General features: G+C 42.9%; 1 protein-coding gene across 7 annotated transcripts in view; it reads right to left on the reverse strand.

Moving 5' to 3' along the window:
- Positions 1-838: 838 nt before the first annotated feature.
- The window catches only part of TNFAIP8 (TNF alpha induced protein 8), a 46,311-nt gene continuing 20,081 nt past the window's right edge, over positions 839-27,068 (reverse strand). For 2 of the 7 annotated variants that reach the window (XM_042882842.1, XM_042882839.1), the window contains exon 2: positions 839-2,629. In XM_042882842.1, the coding sequence (XP_042738776.1) occupies positions 2,064-2,629 (566 nt within the window). In that variant the 3' untranslated portion in view covers positions 839-2,063. Of the gene's footprint in view, positions 2,630-3,536; positions 3,672-4,082; positions 4,390-12,752; positions 12,848-13,266; positions 13,428-17,406; positions 17,562-27,068 lie in introns of those variants that run through there. The other 5 variants (XM_042882843.1, XM_042882840.1, XM_042882844.1 and 2 more) reach the window with 5 other exon arrangements.

The raw sequence follows: 27,068 nt of genomic DNA on the forward strand, positions 1-27,068 counted from the left end.
AGTAACAATAGTTCGATGATTCTTGGCAAATCACTATGAGAAGTGATGGATCAATTTTACTGCACATAATAATAACATTATTCTATCTATAATCAAACAGCACTACTGGAAGGTTTTCATTTTTAAGCCCAGCCAGATGTGGAATGTACCAAATCTGTGCTAGAGGGTTGACACAAGGACATCAAGTGTGTGACTAGGAAAACTGCTATCAAGTTATCTCAGAGTTTTGATACTTAAAGTCATTATTTATTTATACTGCAGGAAAAATAAAAGGACTGCAAAACAGATCAGCTTAAGTGCTATGCCATGCTATTTATGAAAGCAAGTCTTTGGAAATCCAGTATCATATTTCCTTATGTTGTTGTAGCCCTTCTGGGGTAGGACTTCTGGTAGGCTAACGTGCAATGTGTTTACTACTTCAGTAAAACAGGAGGAGGGACAGACCTTAACTGACACTCATTCAGATGTCAAACAAGTAATCTACCTCTTCTCAAACTTTGAGGCACCATTCTTACATCATTTCCACGTTACTCCAGCCAAGCAGTGCGGTATATTAATCAGCTCTCCCTCTTGTATTCTAATGACTTGTACAGAAGGAGTTTGTGTTCTGAACGCACATTTCTCTGGCAAATCTCTAGTGCCTTTCTGGGGATATTCAAAGCCTAGTGACTGAGTGGATAGGATTTAAAGTTAACTCTGCATTCTGAAAATTGACAAGTGACGCTGAAGCAATATGTCAGAAACTGCAATGTTCTGGTTGCCTGCACACTTCGAGTACTTTCTTTGTAATTCAAATTGCAACAGGAGGGAAAAAAAAAAAAACATGAAAAGTTCAGAGTGCAAATATTCTTTGGTTTACTCATTAAAACAAAAAGACACAGCAAACAGCAAAAAACTGGCAATTAAATAAAATGCAAATTCTTTATACGCTTCCTAACAAAAGTCTTCAGGTGTTTGAAATGTATTAACTTCATACTTTTAAGTACATTACAGTGTACAGAAAGTCACATTTATTTACCCCAAGGGCCAGGCAGGGAGAAGATGAAGGAGGAAGAGGAAGAATGAAAGGTAGGAGGGGAGGTGAGAGTAGAAATTGATTCAAGATGTCACTCCTCCAGTAGTTCAAGAGCATCCAACCCCAAAATGATTTGTTTCTAGATACACTGTAAACAAAGCAAACTGGCTTGGAATTTATTTTTCAGATCATTAAGATTTGTGAATGTACATAAGCCCGATGCACAAAATAAGCTGACCTGCACCTTTGCTGAAAGAATTATGCCACACTAGCAGGATTCTAACAATCCTAAGGAATTGCAAAAGTAAATCACTGTGTTTCACCTTACAGTTTCACATGCCTGTACTGCAGGTTTTGTCTAGCGCATAGTTTTCCCCCACTCAGGCTACTTCACTGTAGCTTATTGTTCCTGAAACAATCAAAGGAAACAAAGCATCTGGGTACATCTGCAGGAATCACCTGATTGCCTTTCAGACATTACTGAGCTGCAGATACACCAACCAGTTCAGACGCTGTGACAGCATCACTGGTGTTATGCAAAACTGAATATTTTGCAAGAGCAAACTAGGAAGCTGCGATCTGTGCAGACTGCATTAAAGAATACAACTGAATCAGATATAAATGTTACAAATAAGTTGAAGAAATTATAGAGTGTACCACAACACCATGTTACCAGCATTACTGGACTCTGATGGTTTATAAATACGTATGTAAATATCTGGATTGTCTGACAGCAAGCTAGTTTGTTTTCTGTATCTGTCTTGCACGACCTGTTGTCTATTTGGACCTTTCTATTCTATTCTCTTTATCCAGCTATTCCCACAGGCAAAGCACAGTAAAAGAAGGTAGCGTGCCATCTTTCTTCCAGATGGACTGCAAATAGCAATAGATAGCTCATAAGAAGTAATCAGTTTAACAAAGATTATTTTGAAATATCTGTCACAATATAAAAGAAAAAATCCCCATTTTCATGCTCCCTTATTCCTTCATAAATCAACAGTGTTCCATCTACAGATAACACACAGGCAGTCAACTTTAGCACAGGGGCTTATATGTTCCCCTCATCTAGCATTCTGTTGACACCATCACAGAGTTTCTGCAAATGAAGTTTATAAGGTCCAAAGGGATTATACAAGGCAGCCAGAAATTCACAATCAGAGAAGTGATCGAACACGTTGTTGACACGTCCGTGCGATTTCGCAGTCAGGTGACGCTGAATGATCTGATGAAGCAGCTCTCTACAGTCATTCAACAGTTTGGACAAGAAATTCCTGTCAAAGGTATAATCCACCTGATGGAAACTGACCACCGTCTTCGCCAGCTGATGAACTTTCTTCTTGAATTTCTCCATCAGTGCAATTTCATCTTGATTAAACTGATTGTTCCTGTAGAGAATTGCCAATTTGAGGACTATTTTGATGAGATTTTTAATGATCTTCTCAGCTTCTTTCTTATTTTGCGTGTACTCCTTTGTCACTCTGTAGAGCTCATCTAAAACATCGCTGCTGGTATCATCTATCAAAGTAGTTGCTATTGACTTGGATACCATTTTCCCAAGGATCTTCTTCTGGGCCTGAATGGCCAAGCTTTTTGAATTGAAGACATCCGTGGCCACTGGGAAGGAAAAAAACAGATAAATATGCAGTCAATACCTCATCACACACATGCTATTTGAGAAGTATTTCCATGTCTGCCCATTCATCTTACTTCTCAGTAATTACAGCAGAAATAATGAAATCTTACTGAGTACAACTGCAGAAAGATGTGTCAGTCCCTAGTATTCTGTTGTTTTAGGTTTATGCTCTTTTAGATTGTTACAGGATTGAGAAAACTGAAGAAAAAAAAAAAAAAGAACTTGCTCAAAAGTATTTTCTCTATACGGATTGATGGAGTATCTGATTAGGACAATAAACCTACCCTATGCGATTAGATGATCTGGAACTTTTATCTGATTTTCAGCCCAGTTTTTGGCAAATTCCTGCCTGTATTTTGCAGGGAAGCAGCTATGACTGGACACTAATGGGAATAAGAAACCACGAGTAACGACAATTCCCAGTGCTTTTCCATTAGAAATGCTAATTCCCTGCGTCTACTACTGTACATCTCCCTCCTTCACGTTTCATGTAATCAGTGCATTTCAGATCCCACATATGTTCTATGTAACACACGTCATGTAAACAAAAATCCTGGTCAGTATGGGGATTCTCCGAGTGCAGTCCGAGGCTGCTGGTTTTCAGAGCAGTAAGTGCATGCAGTACATACACATAAGTTCATCCGTGTCTTATGTTGACTGGGGAAACAGCCACAAAGGATGGGTTAATGGTTTCCCACCACACTTTGTAATGCCACCTCATTAAGGAATCCTTTTGTGAACATTTCAGTAGATCCCAGAACGCATTTCAACCTTCAAAACTATCAAATCTACGCTTATTTGCACCTCCTGTACAGCTCAGGGACAGACCACTGCCTTCCTGCAGCCCCAGCAGGCCCAGCTTCAGCCATTCACATGTATTTCACATACCTCAAGTTTACTTTGTAAACATAGGGTCTGAAAACGCTTTCTTTTTTTGTTTTTCTTCTCTTCTAATGAAAACAAACTCTGTAGACGCCAAACAGAGAATCCTTGAATTCTAAAACAGTTTGTTTTTGACTGTTTGGCTTGGGCAATCGGGTGGGCTCCACCCAGGAAGGGAAAGGAGGCTGTCCTCCAGGCCAAGCAGACACAAACTCCTACTTCTTCTCCAACCTTAACTGAAAGTATTTGATAACTACAACTCCTTTATTAAAGGGTGAGCAATACAGCACTAGCCAGCTGCTTCTTCCCTGTGTGATTACACGTTTTCTAATTTAATGGGAGAATGCATGAGTTTCACACTTCAGCATCTCAGTCAATCAAAAAAAGACCTGCGGGCTGCTTTTGTTCCCTAAGCACATTTTTCCTCACCACCTTTGCCAGAAAGAACGAGCGCACCTTTTGCAGCCAAACACTTCAGTCAAGCTGAGTTTAAACAGAACGCTCACAGGACTCCTGCACACAAGCTTCCTCTTAAGAACAGCAATTACTTACTTGTTCTGCAAATGGAACTGCAACTGTCAATGTGGACGGCGCTATCCGAGGGAAAACAACTCTTATTTCCTCCGCTAAACGTAGCACATGCTTTATCACACCCTTTGCAGTCAGAAATGATCACGGAGCAGACACACTTTCCTCCCTCTCTCCGTATCAGCCACTCTTCTCAGCCACCTTTCTCGTCCGCCCGAAGCGCTTCATTTTACTTTGGCACCTCAGAATGCAAAAATATGTCTCAGTGGTTTCACTTCCTCTAACAGAGAGCTGGAAGGAAGTTGCAGTGCTGAGCAAGCAGCACGGCACTGCTACCACTAACCGGGAGCCGGGTGGGTGGGGGGAGAGCAGCCCAGCACGAGGTGACGGCCATGGCCTTGGTGCTGCCCTACAGGTCGCTGTGTGTGCACTGAGAGTGCACCTATGGCACGGGCCTTGCTGCAGTAAGGTCACCTCCCTCCTGGCTGGCAGCTGGGCAGGTCATCTCACTAAATTTAAGCATCTCATGGGCTGCTTTTCTCATGACTTCCCTGAAACTCCTCTGGGAGGCTGCCCTGTGAGGTGGAGGTGTCCCTCTGCACCGGAGGGCAGACTGAGGAGAGCAGATCCAAGGGGGAAACACAGGACCTTAGGGATTACAGGGACATCAGAGGAGCAAACAACTTTCTAGAGACCATCTTCTGCAAAGCTGAGAGCTTTGTCATTACAGAGCTCAATTTTTTTGCAAACAACAGTATTTATGCTTGACATCAGCTATTTGGTGAACAAAGAAATACTGCATATGGAGCATTCCAAACGTGTTTTCCTCCAAACATATCACTTCTTCCCCCCTTTCCCTTCCTCCCCCCCTCCCTTTAAAACCATGCTGTAAATGTGAACTTTTAATGAAAATGAAGAATTCCATCTTAATGAGCTCTCAGGAGCCCGGTGTGAAAGCACTAAGGAGGCTGTCACAGCACGATGCTCATTCTCTCCTGATGTGGAGGGCAGTATTTCTCCCTCTGTATTGTGGCAAATAGCTATTACCAAACACCCTATTTCTCAACTTATTTATGCTTAAAAGAAAACACATTAAAAGAAACAACAACAACGACATAGAATCAGATGACTTCACTGCTTTAAGCCAAGACAGAAATTATTTTTTTCCCATAAGATAACAAGAAAGTGTAGATGCAATGGTGCCAGCAGATAGGTTCTGTGTACTCAATCTCATGCATACTGACAATGAACGCTTAGTCACTGAATGTCTGTAAGCTTGCTGTCATAAGGATAGATATTTAAAAAAATAACAAAACTACCCAACAAAGACTTCCAGTGAACCCTGCTAAATGCCATGGGCAAGTTCAGGATCTGAACTTTCTGACATGGGTTGCATTTCTGATTTATGTACTCAGCATGCTGGTGTGCAGAATTTGACTGCAGAGCTGTTACGCAGTCACATGAGACTGCTTTCACTTTAATGGCTGGCGGGGCACATCCTGCACTAATACTCTCTCAGCTCCAGAAAGCACAGGAGACTTTGGATGAGGAACTCAGGACACTTCCAGGAGAAAAGAGACATAGCAGAAAAGCAACAGCACCAACCGAGCACTTCAAGCACCATTTGAAAGACTGCACCACACAGTTTTGAGAAACGTGGCAAGTGATTTCCTGCCTGGCTTCCTGTGTGGACAAGCATGCTTGCCTCTGCACAGGCTGCAGCTGAAGCAAGAAGCCCATGCACAGAACAGCAGCAGCATGCCCCACGGCGGAGCACTGCTTCCCCAGATGCCAAGCTGGATACACAGCCCTATATTTTCCAAGTATGTGTGACCATCAGTGATGGTCCTCCAAAGTCCCAGAACTGTTGAGACACTGGGGACAGAAAAAGTAGCAACTTTTCCTCTGTCTTCATGATCTTCCTATTTAATTTAATTCATAACTTGAGAGTACTGCAATGCCAGAACAAGAAGAAAAGGAAAGACCCACTTTCCAGTTGCAGAAGCACACACTTCAGAAAACAGAAAACAAATTTTCTTGGTGTTTTTGTTTGTTTGTTTGTTTGTTTTCAATAAGGAGGTGAGAAGAACCACCAAAATAACAAAGAACCTGCAGGTTAAAGTCAGGCAGTGCTGCAGGAAGGATGCTATTACCCACAAAAATGTATGTGCAGTACTGCAGTCCCATGAGAGCAGTCTATGCCAGCAAGTTATTCCGGTTATGCCTGTGCTTCCCAGAGCCACCCTGTGCTGCACATGACACATTCTGAAGCTGATGCAGAAATTCAAAAAGCCTTCTTGAAAGTTTTTTTTTTTTTCCCTCCTAGTCTCTGTATGTACTTTAATTCATAGGTTAGACACTAGAACAGGCTGCCAAGAGATGCTGTGGATGCCCCCCCTCCCTGGAAGCACTCAAGGCCAGGCTGGATGGGGATGTGAGCAACCTGCTCTCAAGGGAGGTGTTCCTGTCTATAGCAGGGGGTTGGAACTGGGCGATCTTAAAGGTCCCTTCCAACCCAAACCATTCTATGATTCTATGAATAGTTTTGCTTTAGTAAGAAAAAAATTGTATTAACCTCTGATGACTGCTACAAGGCATATTTTAAACCTTACTGGATATGAAACCGAGAACAACAACTCAGCAGTCACAGAGAGCAGAGCCCTTTCACTCCTTCGCCACCACGTGCCATCCCTGCTGGAATGTACCGACAGGTGCTGAGGGATTAGATTTCGGCTTTCGGCCTTTTTAGGGATACATTGAGTTCCTCCATATCTACACTTAATAGCAATAGTGCACAAATCTTTCCATGTGAAATAAAGCACAGTCGAGGTCATTCCTTCAAAACAAGCAAATGGTGCGCAGATAAACAAGAGATATCCAGCGGCTTTTCAAACCATGCCAACAACGAGAATGTCTCATTAGCAAAACAAAACCTTAGCTGTAGGCACAGGATATAGAGCTGAATGCGAGAGGAAAATCACAATGACAGGCAGACCAAGGGAACTCTAAACGCATGAAGAGACTTAGAGTTTTATCCAGGAGAAGAGAAAAAAGAGGAAGTTAAAGACACATGTAGGAAAAAACACGATGCACTGATACCTGCCCACAAGGTAGAGAGAAGACAACAATCTGGCCCGAGAGGAACAGGGAAAATAATTGCTAAGAACAAGCAGCAACTTCGCAGTCAAAATGCAAACAGCGAGTATTTTGAATAGTGTGTAAAGAAAGCCACAGCAGAAGACAGTTTAAATGAGAGAAAGGTCTGAGAGTCTTTCACTGACTGTGCAAATAATAGCGCTTTTCCTGTATTTCTAGTTCCATTCCTCTGTTGTTGTCGGCGTCGGCTGCGCTCCACTGTCTGCATCCTACAGACAGGATGGCATTCCACTGGCACCTCTTCTCCAGTGGGAGAGATATAAATTATGCAGGTTGCGTCAGAAGTGATGCTTCCTATTGACTTCCATGGAAGCGACAACAGATACGAAGAGCACAATGACACCGTTTGACAGAAGAAAGTCTCACCTACAAAGCACTATTTTTCAACACAGTCACCAGCATCAGCTATGATTTTCACCAGTGATGAGCAAGAGCCCACACGTCACGCTGATAACAGTCTGCACCAGTGGAGGTGACACACTGTCACTGTCATCACCACCGAAACGCACCATCCACTGCCCCAGTGTGCTCATGTCCACGGCATGGTCTCCATTAAGCTTTGACGAGTGTCGGTGAGCACCATTTTTTTCCAAATGAAGGAATACAGGCACAGCCCTTTGCTTTATCCGCATGTCCACGTCAGACACCATTCTGTCAGACTCCCCTTTGCTGCCATCTGTCACACGGCAACAGCCTGGAACGGGAAGGTTCAGCCCCTGCTGCCATCCCACCAGCATCCACTTGTGAGATCATGGGCAAATATTGTCAAAAGGAGGCATTACTTTCAGAGCAGCCCTCATGTACTGCAGAGTCAAAACAAAATACAGATTCTATTGGTATGCAGATAAGACTGGCTGATTGTTCTTTACTAAACTGTATAGTTAAAAAACACTGATCCTGAGTTCAGCAACAAGTAAGGAAAAAGGTTTCCAAGAAACCTTCCACATTGTGTGTCTGATTCTCTCTGCACTGTACCTGCAGAACACAATTTGTTAAGACTCCTAGTTCTCCAAACAAAACCTGCCACAGCATTGCAGGGCTCTCTGCATTTCACTTTTGGCCAGTCAAGCAACAGAAACCAGCACCCAAACACAACTATGACAGGGAATCATAGAATCATAGAATGGCCTGGGTTGAAAAACAGGGACCACAGTGATTGTCTAGTTTCAAATCCCTTATTACGTGCAGGGTCAGCCACTAGAACCAACTAAAGAAACTGAACCAAACCAAACTTCAAACCCCAACCAAGACAGGGAATGTTATGAAGAAAAGAAAAATTTATAACAAAGTCACCAATGTAGAATACAAAACAGGTTTCCCAGTTTCTCCCTTCATCACCTAGAACAAGATTGTGCCCAAGTGAGGGCAAGTTGGAGGTCTGTGCTGATGCCGTGCCAGTCTGCTGGCAGACACATGTGCATCATTAATCACACACATTTTTTCTGCTCAGAAGTCATTACAGAGGTGTGTCTACAGAATACAAATTGCACATATGCTTTTAAAAGTAAACAACTCACACAACAAAGAAAGGGGCAGAACGAGAGAAAAACTGAAAAGCAGCAACTTTTGTACCTCCCGCAGTAAAAATAATGTTAGTAGCAGTACGTATAAAACTAACTGTAAGGTTGGAGAGATTTATTAACACCGTAACTTTCGGTATAAGCACTCCAATTTCTCACAAAGTCACACACAGCAACGGTTGCTACTAACCGGCTGTACGCCTACTGCATAAACACTGGAATTGTAAGCGTCCAGTCAAGGAACAAAGGTGAAAATTTCATCCTTAAAGATGAACATTGATTTCAAACGGATCACAAAGCACGTCAGGTCATTTTTAACCTTCTACTTATTTTATTGAATGTAATGCATGGGAAAATATGAGTTCTGTTGAAAAAGTAGCATAAAAGGTAGTAGTTTTTTCATGCCTCTCTATGAAAGGCTGGCTCTTACCACAGATCATAAAACAATTGGAAAAAAAATCACTTCAGAAGGTTGAGAAAATACTAGGAATATAGATTTCATCTGTTTTAATTATTAGCCAAATGTGTTTATAACTACTCTAAACGAGGGAGAAAAAGCAATACTTTTCTCAGAAAGCAATATTTAAATAACCCAATGAACACTAAAACCAAACTCATCATGTTTGATAGAAGGCTTGACCAAATGGTAATTGTTACTAATGAAAGCAATCATGGATGAATTCAGTCTGAAGGTAGGAATGGCTACATTGCTGTCCGGGTTCTTCCTTACAATATCACTGGCTCGTGGATTACAAAAATATTTCTTAGAGCCTGTTTGTTCAGACAGCTCCTGAACTTTGAAATGTCACTGTCAAAGTACTGCAGCTTTTCTGAATGCAGGTGAACTCCTGGAAATTGAAAAAAAAAAGAAAAAAAAAAAAGAATTTTAAAACAGAATGCCATCCTCCTGTCAGTGGAATATTGTGTCCAGTTTTCTCCTGCCTAGCTTCTCTGCTAGAGGAACTGACACACTGAAGCCTATCCAAGGAGGCATGATCAGAGAACTGTGTTGGGCTTGCTCAGCCTGAAGAAGCTAACAGGACAGCTGACTAGTAGATCCATCTTGTTACTGAGGGGTTATGGGGAACGTGCAGCCAGGTTCCTCTTGGAGATGCACAGAAGAGCAAGGGGCAACAGACACATTGCAGCAGAAGAAATCTTCACTTGATGTCAGGAATAAATTCTTCACAGAGGGAGCAGTCAATATTGGAGCTAAAGAAGCTGTGGGAGCCACACTCCTGAAGATGCCAATAGCCTGACTGCACACAAATAGCCTACACAGCTTCAGCTAACTTCAAGTTTGGATCTGGCTTCAAAGCTGTCTCTGCTTTGAGTGGGAGATCGTGCCAGATGATCTCCAAAAGCTCCCCGCAGCCTGTCTTTGCTTCTTCCTGCTGATGCCTTCTCTTCAAGGAATGGCACCTTATTCACAATTAAAACACTTAAGGCCTGCAGTTCACTATGGATTAAAAGGTTTGATTGCGTAAGCATAATTATCCTAATTATCTTTCCCAAGGCAACCTAGCATTCAGCCCAGCAACTGCAGCTAAATGATTAACCTGTTCAGAGTTTCAGTGGTTCCCTAAGGCAGCCTTCCACCCACAGCTAGTGCTTGTGCCCCAGCCTCTATTCACATCACCACCTCGCTCACCCACTGGCCTGCACTGCACAGGGAATGGTATGTGGAATATGAAGACATGCCAAGCACTCTGCAGGAGACAGCTGCTCAGTGTAGACCCCATACGTCATGCACAGTAGAAAAATACCGGTAGAAGAGGCAATGGGAGTCACAGAATCATAGAATCACCAAGGTTGGAAAAGACCTCTAAGATCATCCAACCGTCTGCCTACCACTAAGTCTCCATCTAATCTGTCTGCAGATAGCTTATCTCAAAAGTTACCCTGCCTGGGTCAGGAAAACAAAGCCAGTGTTCTTTCTAAGTGCTCTGACTGGGAGTGGCAAGTGCCTACATGAAGATGTAGCTGCAGAAGCTATATTACAAACCACAGAAATTTACCTGTGTCCTCAAGTTGCTTTTATCAGGCTTCCTGTACCTTGCTTCGTTAATTGTACACACCTCCGAACTACATTAGAAACCTTACGTTAAAATGATTTTGACTTGAGTGGGTACTTGACATATTTACTCCAAATTTCTCACCATTTCTCCTTCTCTCAGGTGCTAACTTCCTGCTTTTAACTGCACCCATCTGCACCTCTGGCAGTGTTCTCCTGGGAAGTTTGTGGTACCACATTACAGCGTCCAGATGACAATTACTCCTTCTCTTTTTTTCATAAACTTCATTTTTTTTTTCCCATTCCTATCTTCCCAACATTAAATTCAAGACTAAATATTCTTACCTTTATGTTGTATTGATTGTAAGTTGTAATAACCTACAGAAATGATGATACAAAATTCCAAACTGTTAATGTGCGTTGCTCTTATTTACAGAACTGCACACACGATATTTAAGGCACCAGTAATCTCCTAAATGTCATCTGCAGCAGGCAATTTATCTATGCAACAAAAATCGTCAACTGACTGATGCACATCTCTGACGCATCTGCCAGTGTCCAGATGGTTCCTCCTGCTTTTGCTCGCAAACATTAAAATAACATTTTCCCTGAACTTTTCTTCTCCTTTTACTCTCTAGTGCGTAGCAGACAAAATACAGCACTTTCACTGCTAGCTCTGGCCTTGAAATTTACAGAATATGGCAAAACACATACTTTACAATCACCTGAACACAGCCTGCATCCCTTGCTGTAGTCACAGAACTTTACCTACTAATCCCCTGGCGAGGCCTCGCAATTCATGGGCAAATCAGGACTTCTCTTTAAAGAGACCTTCAGTTTTGCACCCACATGAACTATCAACCACCCACTGTCACAGTGAGTTTAAAAAAAAAGCACAAGCTCTACTCTTAATGAGGTAGAGACAACTGAAGAATTCTGAAAGTCTATTTCATGCTGCATGCACTCAACCACCACACAGACTGTATTTTTCAGTGTTGTGATCAGTGTTATCTTTCACATCATGTTCAATCTCACGAGGCAAAAGCAGTATAAGAACTTTATCACTACAAATTCACCTGTTAGTTCTAGTTTTATCCACTGGAATTATCCACTATGCCCCAAACCCTCTTTTCTCATGCTTCTCAACTATTCCTTTAGAGATGGGAATGAGTTACCAGGAATGCATTTACTGACTGACTGAAAACCCTTCTCCCCGGTATCTTCACCTCATCTTTCTGTAACATTTATTTATGTTTTTACATTCAACTCCAGCCTATTAAAATCACAGTGCAGAAAACCCCAAGTATTTTCCCAGCTGAAAGTAGCTAACCAAGAAGTTATTCCTCCTCTCCCATCTCAGTCACTTGCTCTAAATCCTTTCTTCCCAGCACGGAGATCCTGTCATCTCAATCTGTACCACAGCAAACAAAATAATAGGCACAGAAAGACACAAATCTTTTCAGCGCATTTTCAGATTCTGAGTCATCTGGGAAGGTAAAAGCTTTCTTTAAAGAGGAAGATTTACATTTCAAGTATAGCCGAGTTGGTAGAATTGTCTGAAGATTCCTGTAAGTAAAGCAGAGGGCTGGTCCTGCTGTGGCACACTTGCTGATCTCCTGTAATACCAAAGGGGAACGTTCACACAGACACATTCTTTCTTACACATTCCCTTTTCAAGCAGCTTGTACAGAGGAATACTTTTTTGCTGTTCCAAAATGTTGCCTTTGAGCTCACCCATTCATTCAATGAGAAAATTGGAGAATTAAATAAGAAAACTGGACATCTTTGTAATCCTCTGTTATTAACTGGGTTCTACTACATTATTACCACTAAGTTTGACCCAGTCCAAACCGACAGCAAGAAAACACACTTTCATGCAAGCAAGCGGGCAGAGGTCCCTAATAATGTTTATCTTGAAGCAGGGGAAGTTGTAAGAATGCGAGGGGAAGGCCAGCTGAAATTCTCAAGTTCTTGCTTCCACCAAATGCAAAGCGCTTGGATTACCTGCTGCCCGCTGAGCCACACTGGATCCCTATCAGCCTGAGCCTCTGCAAGGACTGCTCACAGTCACCAAACACTGTGGCTCGAGCTGTGCCCTCGGAAACACACACCCAGCCCTGCTCCCCTCCGGAACCAGCAGCCTCTGTGGGCAGGAGCTCGGAGGAAGCCCCCTCCTCCCAGCCAACACCACACGCAGCTCTCGGCCCTGCGCTGCTCATAGCCTGGCAGGGAAGCGAGAACCATCTAATCCCAAAACAACGACCTTTTGCTTCCCCCACGCACCACTTCTTCTTTTGTCCAAAGACACAGCACTTCCAAAGTGAAACCTTCCTCTTTCAATACTCTCTGGCCTCAGAAGCGCTGCTTCTGCCACCCAGCAGCGCCGCACACACCAGGCCATTGCCAGGGCAGGCAGACATCCCGGGCTCTCTGTACGCTGCATTTCTGTGCAGGCAGGGCTGCTGCTCACTTCTCCCTTCCCCTGTGCACCCAGAAGCTGGCGGGGCCGCTTCCCTACCTTCCCGGGACTCGTCTGCCTCCAGGCTCATGGCGAAATGGGCACCAGATGCTGAGGTGCGCCCTGTGGAGCTGCAAGCCAACTTCTTGAAAAATGGAGAAAAAAAAAAAAAGGGGGGAAGGAAGAAAGAGAAAAAAAAAAGAGGAGGGTTGGGATTTTAAGGGGAAAAGTCTGCGAATTCAGCAAATCAGTGCTCAGCTGCTCAGGAGATTCCGCCCCTTTCGGAGCAAGCACACCAGCCGCCGTCTGGAAAAGCAGCAGCACCTCAACAGAAACTCTCACTTCCCTTGCCAGCAGTTGCTGGTTATGCATTTCAATCTCCCTGGTTTCTAGAAAGGGTGGAGTTTTACTTGTTACAGCTCGCCAGCAGGGTATGAGAAAGCAAGCACAGGGGGCCAAAAAATCCTTTGGCAAGGAACAGCCTTGACTGTGATTGCAGCAACTGGCTGACACACAGGGCCCTGCTAACCACAACAGTCACATCTAACTTAAATCAACTGCTTCCAAAGCCTTAACTGCATTTCTACAGCAGCTACTATCTCGAATGTGGCCTTTAGTATCTTCACAGAATCACAGAATGGTCAGGGTTGGAAGGGATCTTAAGGATGATGAAGCTCCAACTCCTTTTCCACATGCCATGCCACCAACCTCCACGTTTCATAGCAGCCCAGGCTGCCCAGGGCCCCATGCAACCTGGCCTTGAACACCTCCAGGAATGGACGGGGCATCCACAGCCTCTCTGGGCAGCTGCTCCAGCACCTCACCACTCTCTCTATAAAGAACATCCCCCTGACATCCAACCTCAATCTTCTCTCCTTCCTTTTATCCTTAATGACACCAGCTAACATGGAGTGACTACGCGAATGCTCGCAGGGTGAGGAGCAGCAGCAGAAGCTCGACATTTTTTGCCTTCCATCTGTGCTCAGTGTCGCGTTAGCCACCCTGAACAGTGCAACGCACCTCTCCTGCCTGGAGAAATCACCTGATGCCTGTGTGATACATGTAATGCCTGTAATACCTACATGCCTGCGTGCATCATTTGTAATACCACACAACGCTGTCGTACAACCCAGCAAGAGAAAGGGTCCTCTGCAACAATTCCACCTCATCACACAACAGGACAGAACATGCACCCGCAGAACAAAAGCAGTGGGAACAATGAGCAAGCTGATTTTCCAAATGGCACTGTCTGCGGTGAAATCACAGCCAGAAGGAACTGTATTTTCCCACTTATTCACTGAATTTATTTTTAGTTTGGTGAATGGGACAAAAGCAGAGTGGAAAGGCTATGGCTGAGATGACAGCAGAGGTGAGCTTCTCTGCAGAGCCTAGTTAAGATGTACTTCAAGATGAAACTAGAAGGCTCTGAGCCGCACAGAATAGGGGTGCATTCAAAATAATTAAGGAAAAAAAAATTGAATTGCAACATTCATCTGTGCTCATAAAATATGCTCTAAGCAGGAAGGATGGTCTCGCAAATAACAGCACAGCATTGGGAAGGTTGGTCTCAATTCTTCACCCGCAGCATATTTGCTGTGCAGACTAGGGTAAATAAAACTTCAGCAGTGAGCACTTCTCATGCTATTTTGAGTGATTTTATTCACGATAAGGACTGCCTTTTGCCATGTACTTCTCCCATGGCTAAGATCTCATTTTAAACGCACTTGGCAATGCAGAACCTTTCTTACTGGCATGATGCACAACTCCACATGTCTGCTACGATCATTCCTCCAGCAGCTAGCTGTCTCCCACAGGTCTCATAGCCTCTGGTGAGGTGCCAAAGGGCAGCAGTTGCACCCTTCAATGCATTTCAAAGCACAGAGAATGAAAGCAAATGCGAAAGTCCTACATGATACCAAAGAAAGAAAATCACTACACTATCTAAAGAAGCCACATTTTCAATCAAAAAAAGAAAAAATTAAATTACTCCTCCACAAGCTTCCTGACCGCAGCTTTGGGGTAATTACTGGACAGTAGACTGAAACCACTCAGAAAACCCTAATGGAATAGAGGAGGAACAGGAAGATGCATCATGCTAGTCAAGATGGACTGCAACAGCCTGTGGGGACCTTAGATTAAATCTAAGGGAGTGCTGGCAGAGAGATAGAGTAACCAGAAGATCACCTGGTACCACGAGCCTTCCAGGAACAGATTTACACAAAAGATGTCCTTCATTATTTTAGATGATGGACAGACATGGAGAGTTAATGAGACTTGTACCTAAAGGTCAACTTCAGCATATTTACGTTTCTGAAATCTCAGAAACGTCAGAGCTGTTGGAACCGATGAGAAAACACTGATGTTTAACTTTAGTTTCTTCCCTACAGGGTCAAGATCACGTCTCCTCACTCAGCTCCATTCCTCACTGAGGAGAATTTAGGGAGGTGATTTTCTGATCTTGTGTTGAACAGTGACTTCTGATGGCAATAGACCGTAAGGACGTTATCACCTTTAGAGTCTGCACTCTGTGAATGAACTGCAATAAACTTCATTAGAGCACCTGCAGAAGTACCAAACAATATAGATTATTAAAAAGCTAAGCAGAGCCATGCACAAAGTCCTTGACCAGGTAAGGGATGATACTCTTCTCTCCTGCAGCTGCCACAGAACCTAGGCTGACTTCTAGTCCTCTGGTGAGTGCATAGCCTGGAAGCTTGACAAGCACTGTTTACTCATAAACTCTGCATGTGATACAGAGTGAGCAGTGCAAAACAAGAAGTCTAAAAATAGGATCTGGTAACATAACTAAATTTCATAGGACAGATTGACTTTTGGGGAAAAAAAAAGTAACTTCCTAAAATGAAGGGCTTAAAACTCCTTACAAACCAGGTATTTGGATAGGCACAACTTCTGAAAGGATGGTACAGTTCCCTGTGGAAAACTGAATCTTTTTTTTGTGTGGCACACATAGAAAATGGATTTTAATTCTAAATTTCAGTGGCTAGCAGTCCAGAAGCCACAAAGTTTGGGAAAGATAGATGGATAGACTGAAGTGCAGTCCTGCATACACTCTCTGCTAAAACATTTGTAAATTATGTGCAGATTGTCCCTGTTTCTTATAGTACTAATGTAGAAATACTGCACGAGGAACAGTTACTGATCAGCAATTGGCTTACTTAGAAAAATTAACAAAGTTCTGCTAAAAGGCAGCTGTGATAGCACAAAGCCAGCTTAAGCAGGAAAATAAGCAAAATATGCAATAAGCATATTTTACAAGTATTTAAAGTTAATCTTAAAATAACAGTAGACCAAAATCAGCACTGAACGAGATACTGAAGCTCAGTGCTGAAATGTGGAAAGGGACTGCAGTGTGTAGCTTCACAAAAAAGAGGAAGCAGCACCACTGAATTAAAAGCGTCAGGAAGAAGCTTTCAAGAAGCAGCAGCTTCTATGGAAGCAAGAATAAATCTCCTACTGCAAAAGAAAACACAGCACAGTTCTCGAGAAGGAAGTGGTATGGCAGCATTCCACACCTTGCACCCTCATGGATTCATTTTTTTTTAATCTCTCTCTGTTCGATTAATGTAATTCCCATTCTCTGCTGATAACTGCTGTTCTTCCAGAACGCTACGCTAAAGAGCTTGCAAGTCTCTATAACATAAAAATGAGGTCTGTGCCCCACTTTGACTCCCTACTACAGCCAATAGCCTGTAAACTGTCTATAATTTCTCTTTATGAGCAACTGCATGTCTTTTTGCTGGCTACTGCTGCACACTGGTTTGAAGCCACGTAACAGCACTGATACTGAGGTAGAGGACATCTGGGTATCCTACTCTCACAACAGAAAGAGGAGTACCCTTAAAGAGCTGCACACACAGAACCACAAGGAGGATTCCCATGTGCTATGCCATGCAGCACGACAAAGATCTTATTTTCCAATAATGGCCAAGGATGAGGTAAATGAGAATGCTGCAAGGAGCAGAAGTCCTGCACTACACTGTGGTCCTAAAGCTGTATCGCTGAAAGAAGTGGTAGCTTTCACACTGCTACTACAAACAACATTTTCTTACCTGCTGCTTGCAAGGTGTGAACTCCAACGTACCACACTTCTAAGGATTACAAAAACTTTGTAAGTTAGCAAGTAAGTCATGCAGTAGCACAAGAGGAAGGATTTTCCTTCTGTAGCTCCAACAAGCTTACCTGTCTCTGATACATGGGTTTCTGGTGATGGTTCTCACTCCCTGCTACTCTTCAAGCATAAAGAATTACTGCCACAGAACACAGACCTTCACATGGGACAGGAACAACAGATACTGCCCTGAAGTAGGGCAGCATTTACAAAACATACTGAGGAATTATGTGATGCATCCATCACTTTAAATGTGTTTCACCAATACTCAAATAGTATTTCCCAAGCAGAAGTAAGTGCAACAGTGTAAACATTTCTGCAATACCCAGACGCGCTGCCCAACACGAATAGGAACAGTACAGTCATGCAGTACCTCAGATAAAAGATATGTGCAATGGGAAAAGGACAACAAATAGTTAACATGGAAAAGCCTGGATGCCACAGTGCCACGATATCATTATGAAATTAACCATAACTAGCTTTTCAGCAAGTGTCTGTTAACTTGTAGGTTTTAACAGAAAGACTTTTTCTAGAAGTTAAAGATGAAAAGTCAAAGAGAAGAAGCAGGCCATTGCCTTGCTCCACTGGTCCCTTCCTGTGTCTTTTACAAGTATTATTTTCCAGACAGGCAGATTCTCCAGATACAGATTTTCATAAGGGAGATTTCTGATTTTTACCCCTCCTTTGTTAGCACAGAGTGGCAGACGTGCTTTTTGGTACCTCTGAGGAGATCTTGTAGCACACAGCAAGAAGCGTTTGCCTTCCTCAGCACTGCTTATCTCCCGGGATGCAGAAACCAACCCACCTACCAGGTATCCTCCCAGGTGCCAAAGAGTGGAGCTCTCACCTGTGGCTGCCCCATAGAGCTGTCATTTGGAAAGCAATGCACACAGATATCACCTGCATACCGCTGCACGTGGCATCGCCTGGCGTGATGGAGCACATGGACATCAGCAGCACTGCAGGCTGGCATCGCCTGCGCCCTGGCATGCATGATGGATAAAGACTGCCAAGGATAGTGATTGTTAGACTCCCAGCTGCAGGCTTCATGCAAGCTCCACAGCAAGAATTTGCTCATATGTTCATCTTCTCTGCCTTCGCGGTTCCTCTCTTGAGTCTTTTTGCCATCAGAACCAAAGCAACAGTGGCACATGTAAAGCAGTAAGAGGCACGGGATGTTCATCTCCCTCAAACTCAACTTGAATGGGTTTGAGCAGGTCCCCTCAGCATGGGCCAGCCTGCTCTGCTCACAGGTCCATGGGCGAGGTAATCACTCAAACAATGGCTCATGTTCCAAATACATGCAGAATTGTGTTTCTGTTGTGCAACAGTTTCATTAAATAGTGAATTTGATGAATTTGAATTTGATTCATTGAATAGTGAACTAGAGAAAAATGCATATGCAAAGTCTTTGACGGCTGCCCTCCTTTCACATCTCCAAGAACAGCAGCACATTTGAAGGAACAAGAGATCAGGGACAGCCTAGTACAAGACAAACAGAATAACAAGAGAAAAAGCTGGCTGCAAAATTAAACACTCCCTGAAATACAGAATTCGTATTATTTTCTCTGTCTTTCTTCAGACTTCCTTTAGGTTGACAGAAAGCAAAACAGCTATACAATAGCCAAATAATTTCTGGAATACAAGAAGGAAGAAAACAGCACTACTCGCTAACTTCTAGATAATTTGTAAGAGTCTTTCCATACAGACAAAATGGTGTGGAATTTTTTTTGCAGAGTTATCATGAAAAACCTTTCAGAGAACAAGAATTCTTAGCAGGATTATAAATGCAACAGCATGTAAGTCTTCTAGTTACAATCTTGTTTAATGCCTTCTGCGTACAACTGCACTGTTTATCTCATGAGCAACCAATCTCATAAAGCTCATATCTTTGTCTTATACATTTGTTTTCCCCAGGTTCAGTAATGAAGACCTTGGACTTGTTTGGAAGAATCATGTGTTACTTCCAGCTAATAGAGAATTCTACTCTTGTAGCGCTAAAAGCAATTTGGGATTTCAGATTTCCAGGCAAATTTTTAACTAACAGTTCAAAAGAGCAAAAACAATCAATAGGGAGATTTAATTTACACAAGAATTGTATTACAAGACAGATTTCAAACAGATAAAAGCTGCTAATCCTCTACTAAATTCTGTTTGGGACACTTAGAGTGAGCTATGAAGTGAAAGAAAAATTAGAAACAGATACTTGTCAGAAACTGATATCTTTATTTGCATTGCTGATTGTTTTGTTTTCTACATCCTCCTTCTACAGCGGAGGTCACATAACTGATTCTGTGCCAGGACACCCAATCCAACCGGCCACCAGCAAAATTATTTTGTGACGGTTTCTAGCAGCTGAAGCATTCCTCATCTGTCCATGGCATATGGAGAACAAAAGTGCAGAGAGAGGGCAGGTACAGCGAAAAATTAAAATTTCATTTTTCTTATACTGTAACTTCCTCTGCTTTCAGTTCTGCACTGACACAGCTACACACAGACATTCAAATGAGCAAACCAAGGAAGTCATTTTAAATTTATTTCCTAACCGAGGGGCAGAGCAGGAACATCTGCAGTTTTGTTACTTTATTATTGCAAAATAGAATGAAATATTTGCTGTCTGTGTGGCAAGAGTGCAACAAAAACAATCTCCAGCTCTTATGCAATTTTGTTAATTTGGGCTCTGATGTTATTCTACACTGAAAAGCATTTTGATTAGCAGTGCAATTTTAACAGCACTACTCATAGAGTACCATAACTGATAGGACAAGGTACAAGAACCTATTTGTTGCTGCTTTAACTAGACCTCACACAGATATATCAAGATAATTCAGACTGGGATTAGGTTTTGCTTGCTGTTGTAATGACTGCTTTCAACGCACAGCACAGCTCTAACATCCCAGTTCCCTATTTTATTTAGATGGTGCTCAGGTGCTGACAGAAGCTGCCCAGAGAAGCCAAGGATGCCCAATCCCTGAAGGTGCTCAAGGCCCTGGCTGTGTGATCTGCTGCAACAGATCCAACATGATCTGATCCAGATGATCCAGATGGCAACACTGTCCATGGCAGGGGGTAGAACTAGATAGTCATTAAGGTCCCTCCCAATCTAAGCTATTCTATGATTCTATAGCACAGAATTTTTAAATAAAATGTCTTTGTATTCATATATCACATGCCAAGCTACTGTTTCCATCTTAGGAAAACTCAGTCCACTGAAACCTGGAGAGACTAACTACACCAAAGCATTAGGAAGTTGAATCCACAAGCCAGATCTAAAAAGGGTGGCTACTTCAGGTTCTGGCCTGATGCTCAATGCATTATTTCTTACTCTTAAGCCTTGTTCCCCTTGGCACAAGACTTGAACCACTTCATGTGATAGCGCAGGTACCCCTTGTTGAGGTGCTCAGAATACTCCCATCTCACAGACAGTACGCTGGTGTGTATTTCTACCATGTGGTTAACAAATTATAGACAGTCCAGCCCTGAGCACTGCCAAACAGCTCCTCACCATTGTCCATATTATGCTTGGTATCTGACATTTCGCCCTGTTCTTGCCCTCCACTCCCCTGCTCTCCTCTTTGCTTATTTCTATGCCTTCTTCTTCAGCATCCATTCTCCACCCTGTTCTTGGTTTCTTGAGGCCTGAAGGACAGCAAACCTAAAGCCATATGAACTGCTGGTCACCTTCCAGTTAAAGCAAGCAAAGCCCATAGCTTCACTTCAGAGTAAGCAGTATGTCTGCAGACCTGCTTCAGTCTGGTCAGCATGCTGGCAGAATAAGCAGCACCGTGCAGTGACAAGGAGACTGAACATGCACCCATCAAGCTGGGGCAGGAAGAAAGGCAGTGTTGGGAAGCAGCAGGTAACACAAATCCCGGTTTATATGTAGATGCAGCAAAACTTGTCTTATGGAAGCTCCTTACCTCAGCTGTTCTGCTCCAGAGAAGAAAAGAGATAGAGGTAAGAAGGTATACAAAGGTCTCAGGCTGCCCAGAAAGGTTGTGGATGCCCAGTCCCTGGAGGTGTTCAAGGCCAGGTTGGACGGGGCCCTGTGCAGCCAGGTCTGGTATTAAATGTAGAGCTTGGTGGCCCTGCCTGTGGTGGGGGTGAGGAGGTGCTGGAGCTAGATCATCCTTGTGGTCCCATCCAACTCAAGCCATTCTATGATTCTGTGATAAAGCTCAATCTTCTGGACTAATATTATAAGACCTCTGTAATGAAACTTGAGTCCCATTACACTCCTCTACACTTTACAACATCCATATTTGCCATACACATAGTTGAACCACTGAATTTTCAGTGAAAGCCTTACAGGACAGCAGAATGCCTCAAGAATGCCCCACGAATGCCAAAGAGAGCTCTGCAGTGCACAGAAGTGTCACTGATTCCTCAGATTACTGCAGAATCAATAAACTAGGCAGAGACTAGCAGCATCACCACAATCTGTAAGAAGACATACTTACATCTGATCTGCTTTCAGCAAGACAGAAGAAAAGAGGCATTGCCAGATACTAATGCATCAAAACACAGTGCTGGAACAATTTTAATTAAAAGGGAATGTTTTAATTAAAACCAGAAAATCTAAGATTGCATGGCCAGTAGTGAAAAAGAGCTTGAGAACAAAGCGTTTGAATTAGTGTTAAACATGGTATGATTTCAACAGTGCTACTGAAGTTTTATGGCTAATATGGCACTCTCTTCTTTTCAAAAAGGTATTGTAATGACACTGTTGGAACCAAAAATTGGATATTATCATACAAAAGGAAGGTTTTTGTTCACATAAAAGCAGCATACATATGGGAAAACACATGTCTAGGTTTGCAAGGGCTGTGTTCCAGTTCCAAGCCAACGATCAAAGTGTTCTGCAAATACGTAACAATCAAACTATGCCTTTTTTTTTAATGCCAAATCATGCAAACAGTGACACCACCACTCATGTATCAAATACAATCTGATCTAGATAAAATTTAAAACCAAACAAGACTGAAAAACAACAGGCTATGAGAATAACACTTGAGTTCAGATTTAATTAAGAGATTTAAAGAGGGATTTAAATGGATATTAAACCTAACCAGAGCTTGTTCTTTGAAAATTCAGTTTAGCTACAGTTTACATTCTCAAGCCAGATGTACTTAATTATGTGGGATTCGTACAAAGAACCATATTGATTTATGCGTGTCCCAAATAGGTTTTAAATCAGTTTATTATTTGCCTAAAGCTCAGACTGAAGCCACATTAGGAATCTGGAAGAGTACTTAAGAACAAGATTTCTTTGGGGAAATTATTAACTAAGGCTGTTGAACAAGTGCTGGAGAACCAGTTCCCAATACCCAAGGAAATCTGAAAAACCTCGCTGTTTACAGCAGCCTTAGAAGAAACATTTTCAGCACTTGCTTATCTCGGGTACAGTGATATTTTCAAAACTAAATCACAGTTCGCAGATCAGCACTGCAGGCTCCCCGTGTTCAAGCAGCTCTCTAATAAAGCAGCAGCATTCATCTTTCTTCCTGCCTCATTACTGCAGTGCAGGCAAGCAGTGTCTGCATGAGGAAGGCAGCAGTTATCATTAACCTTTCATATTTATTTACTGGCTAGAAGAATATAACCTAAGCCAACTTCTGATTTATTTCTTTATAAATACCCATCCATAAATGGAACCCAGTGAAGAAAGTTTGAGGGAACTGGGATTGTTTAGCTCAGAGAAGAGAAAGCTCTGGGTAGACCTCATTGTGGCCTTCCAGTACTTGAAGGGAACTTATAAACAGGAGGGGGAACGGCTGTTTGTGAGGGTGGATGGTGACAGGACAAGGGGCAATGATCTTAAACTGAGTCAGGGGAGGTTTAGGTTGGATATTAGGAGAAAGTTTTTCCCCCAGAGGGTGGTGATGCACTGGCACAGGTTGCCCTAGGAGGCTGTGGATGCCCCATCCCTGCAGGCATTCAAGGCCAGGCTGGATGTGGCTCTGGGCAGCCTGGGCTGCTGGTTGGTGACCTGCACACAGCAGGGGTTGGAACTGGATGAGCGCTGTGCTCCTTTGCAACCCAGGCCATTCTGTGATTCTATGATTTACAACTAAATGTCATTATTCTTCTCACAGGCAGTCTGAGCAATTTTCTAACGTAATAATGACTGAAAATATATATGTTGCTAATTTTTCCCAGTATTAAACAACCTTAAGCTAGAGAGCAATTCATGCAAATTTCTGTTGTAAGCTGTGTTTAATGTCTTAGCATTACACTAAAAAATCAGTACTGGATCATGACTGATTGCCATAAGTTCCATTTTAAAGAAAATTGCTGGAGTCCAATTTAATTTGTTTTGTAAAAGCACATCAAACCCTTGAAGAATTTTATCTTCTTTAGAGACAACTCTTCAAGTGTTTTGGCAGTAAAAATAACCAAGTATGCACTCTGGGGCCTGGCCAAACCAAACACCACTTCACAAGATTATCCCAAGACCTTCACAAACTATTTCAAATATTATGTAATACAAATCAGACTTCTTGGACATTTTGCTCAATGTCTTGTTTGCTGAAAGCTGAGTTATGGCCCAACCTTAAGATGTCTAACTCCCTCAAGTGGCTTCTCTGCTGGGGCTGTCCTACTGCAAGTTCCCAAATTTGAAACTTACTGTGTACAACAATTGGTAATTTTGGCTATTTTGGAAAACAAGCAGAGCGGGAGAAAGAGAAAAATCGGCAAGAGCTCCATCAGCCAACAAACCACATCCTCCTGTGAGCTCTGCCGCTGGCTTCTTCAGGTCATGGAGCTCGTGTTGCTAGTTCTGGATAACACCACGAGGTGGCAACAGCGCCTCGCAAAGCACAGATGTCAGGATTGCCTTCTGTTTCAATACTCAGAACAGAGCAGGACCAGATACAGTGTGCAGATTGACCAGTTTCGTGTGTGGCTTCAAATCAGCATCTGATGTTGTAACTTGCACAGAAGGGTTTAAATGCACTTCACCCACGCACTCTGGAATGGAAAACTGAGAACTGAGTGCTTTTGATGTAGCAGCTGACACCTGAATTTAGTCGGCACGTGAGACAACAGCTGTATGTTATTGCATGGACGTCCAGCATTTTGGCTTGCCTGGGCTGCATTTAGTGAATAGAGACTGTTTTGGGCTGCACATATGTAGGTCGCTTCAAAAGTAATACTTCCTATCTGTTTCCATGGAAATGACAGCAGATACAAAGAGCACAAGAACACTATTGTATGGAGCAAATTCTCAGCTACAAAACATTATCTTTAACAGTCACCACCAATAGTCTGCTTTTTTCAGCAGGGCCTGCATGCTGCATCTACAGCAGTCTGCATCAGCAGACCTAACCAACTGTCATGGATGGTCATCTCGGCTGAAACACAACACTCAGCATCTCACTGCACCAGCATTCACTCTTTGGTTTCTGTAAACATTCAGCAAGCATCTGTGAGCGTCAATGGGTGCTACTTTCTTCTGCATAGAGGAATTCGATGCCGCATCTGCACTTCCACGCCAGGCATCATTCTGTCAGACTGCCCCTCTGCTGCCATCTGTCCCATACCAACAAAATGGAATGGAATATCGGTAGGAAGGTTCAGCCTCTACTGCCATAGCACAAACATCTCCCTCTGATGTCATGGGTCAAGATAATAAGGGAAGCATTACTTCTGGAGCAGCCCTCACAAAATATACAACATCATTACTTAATGAGTACGTAACATTTGTCAATGGCAGTGGTTGCAATTCTTAATGAGGTGAGGGGATGGAAAGATTGAGCACAGCCCAGTCAAAAATGACCTGAGGTTACTGCTGGATGGCAGCTGGACATGATCCAACAATACGCCCTTACAGCCTAGAAAAACAACTGCACCCAGGGCTGCATCAAAAGCAGCAGGGCCAGGGAGGTGATCCTGCCCTCTGCTTTGTGCTCGTGAGAGCTCACCTGGAGCACTGCGTCCAGATGTGGAGTCCTCAGTACAGGAGGGATACAGATCTCTCTCTCCTCTGTGGAGGAGGGCCACAAAAATGATCCAAGGGATGGAACATCACTCCTAGGCTGAGAGCTGGGGCTGTGCAGCATGGAGATGAGAAGGCTGCGGGAGACCTGAGAGCAGCCTGTCATATCTAAAAGGGAACGTAAGAAACAAGGGGACAGACTCTTCAGCAGAGTCTGTGGTGACAGGACAAAGGGAAATGGTTTCAAACTTACATCTAATCTAAATTTCCCGTCTTCAAGGGAAAACCATTTTACAGTGAGGGTGTTTCATTGCAGGGGAGTTGGTCTAGACAACCTTTTAAAGGTCCTTCCAACTCTAAGTATTCCATGGTTCTATGATTTTATTTTCAAGTTCCCTCATGAAAACAGAAAACACGGCTACACTCTCCTTGCTACTCAGAACCCTGTGTTTAGCCAGCGTATCAAAATGCACACAGTGATGTGCCATCACTTGAGTCAGCACTGCACAGCACTGCTCTCTCCGTGCCCTGCTTTCTGTTGATGCAGTGTTAACAGTGCACTGATGGTTTGGCTGCTGCTGAGTGATGTGTGTATCTGTGGGCTGCAGGTTGAACATGCCTGCGTTATTCCCAACTCCAATACAGCTACGTTTGAAAGCTCCCTCCTAATGTCCAACAGAGACACACAGTCCAAGAAATACCATGCTACTGTGCAGAAGACCATGTCACCCATTGCAAGCAAGGGATGTAATGGATGAAGACTGCACATACAAATGTCTCTAGGGCTGCAAAACATTCTGAACACTCCTTTTCCTGCGTATCCCTTCCAAGGGAAGACAAAGTCTCAGTCATTTCGGGTGAAGGGCCCTTAGAAAATGAAGAACAACTGAAATGACAGAGAAAATAAGATATACCTTGCATTTGGTAATAGTAGTCCTTTCTCTGTATGCTCCAAAACAGATTGTCTGGGGGGACACCCCCATTATCTCTTTTTCTCAGTCACTTCTTCATGTTTGTTTGTTTAGATTTGTTTTATTTCTGTGGTTTTTTGCCAATCAAAAATTAAACTGACATTTTTGAAAAGCTAACTTTTAGTAATACAGATGCAGTATGGGTTAAATTAGGATATTCTAGCTTAATCCATGTTGAGAAGAAACACCTGCCTATCATGACTTCAGGAATCTTAAGAAAATAAAAACAAAAATAAAAATTAAATACATATTTTCTCCTTCATTTCTGCCTTAAAACTTTACATCCTACATGAATGTTCAAATGCTTTCACATTTCCCATGAAAAAGATGAATTTGCACCACTCAAAACATCTCAGCCACATTAAACAGTGCTGCCCGAGTTCATCTCATTTCCCCCCACATCCCAATCTGTAATTTCAACAAATGTAGAACTACCAATTTTTCATCCAAGTGCAACTGAAGAAATATATCTTCATCGCTTATCAAATATGACATGACACATTTGTCTTCCCACAACTGGGCTGGATGATCTTTTAGGTCTTTCCCAACCTTGGTGATTCTATGATTCTAACTGTGACACTAAAAGAACACACATTAACTGAAAGCAGTTAAACAACATCTTTTCACCAAGGAGCTCATATGTTCACTTTGCTATACAGCTGTCCCATTGAGATTGGAATTTAAACCCAAGGAAGCTTACTTGATCTCAGTGGAGTTGACTGCAGGCAGGAAACGGTAGCAAGCCCAGCAGAGGAGCAGAAAAGCAGAGGTGAAATGTAGCACTCTGAGACCAGGCTACAAATATATTTGACTCGAAGATAAT

This window comes from Lagopus leucura, unplaced genomic scaffold (genome assembly GCF_019238085.1).
Source record: "Lagopus leucura isolate 7727_CA_CO unplaced genomic scaffold, USGS_WTPT01 Super-Scaffold_100036, whole genome shotgun sequence".
Classification (NCBI taxonomy): domain Eukaryota; kingdom Metazoa; phylum Chordata; class Aves; order Galliformes; family Phasianidae; genus Lagopus; species Lagopus leucura.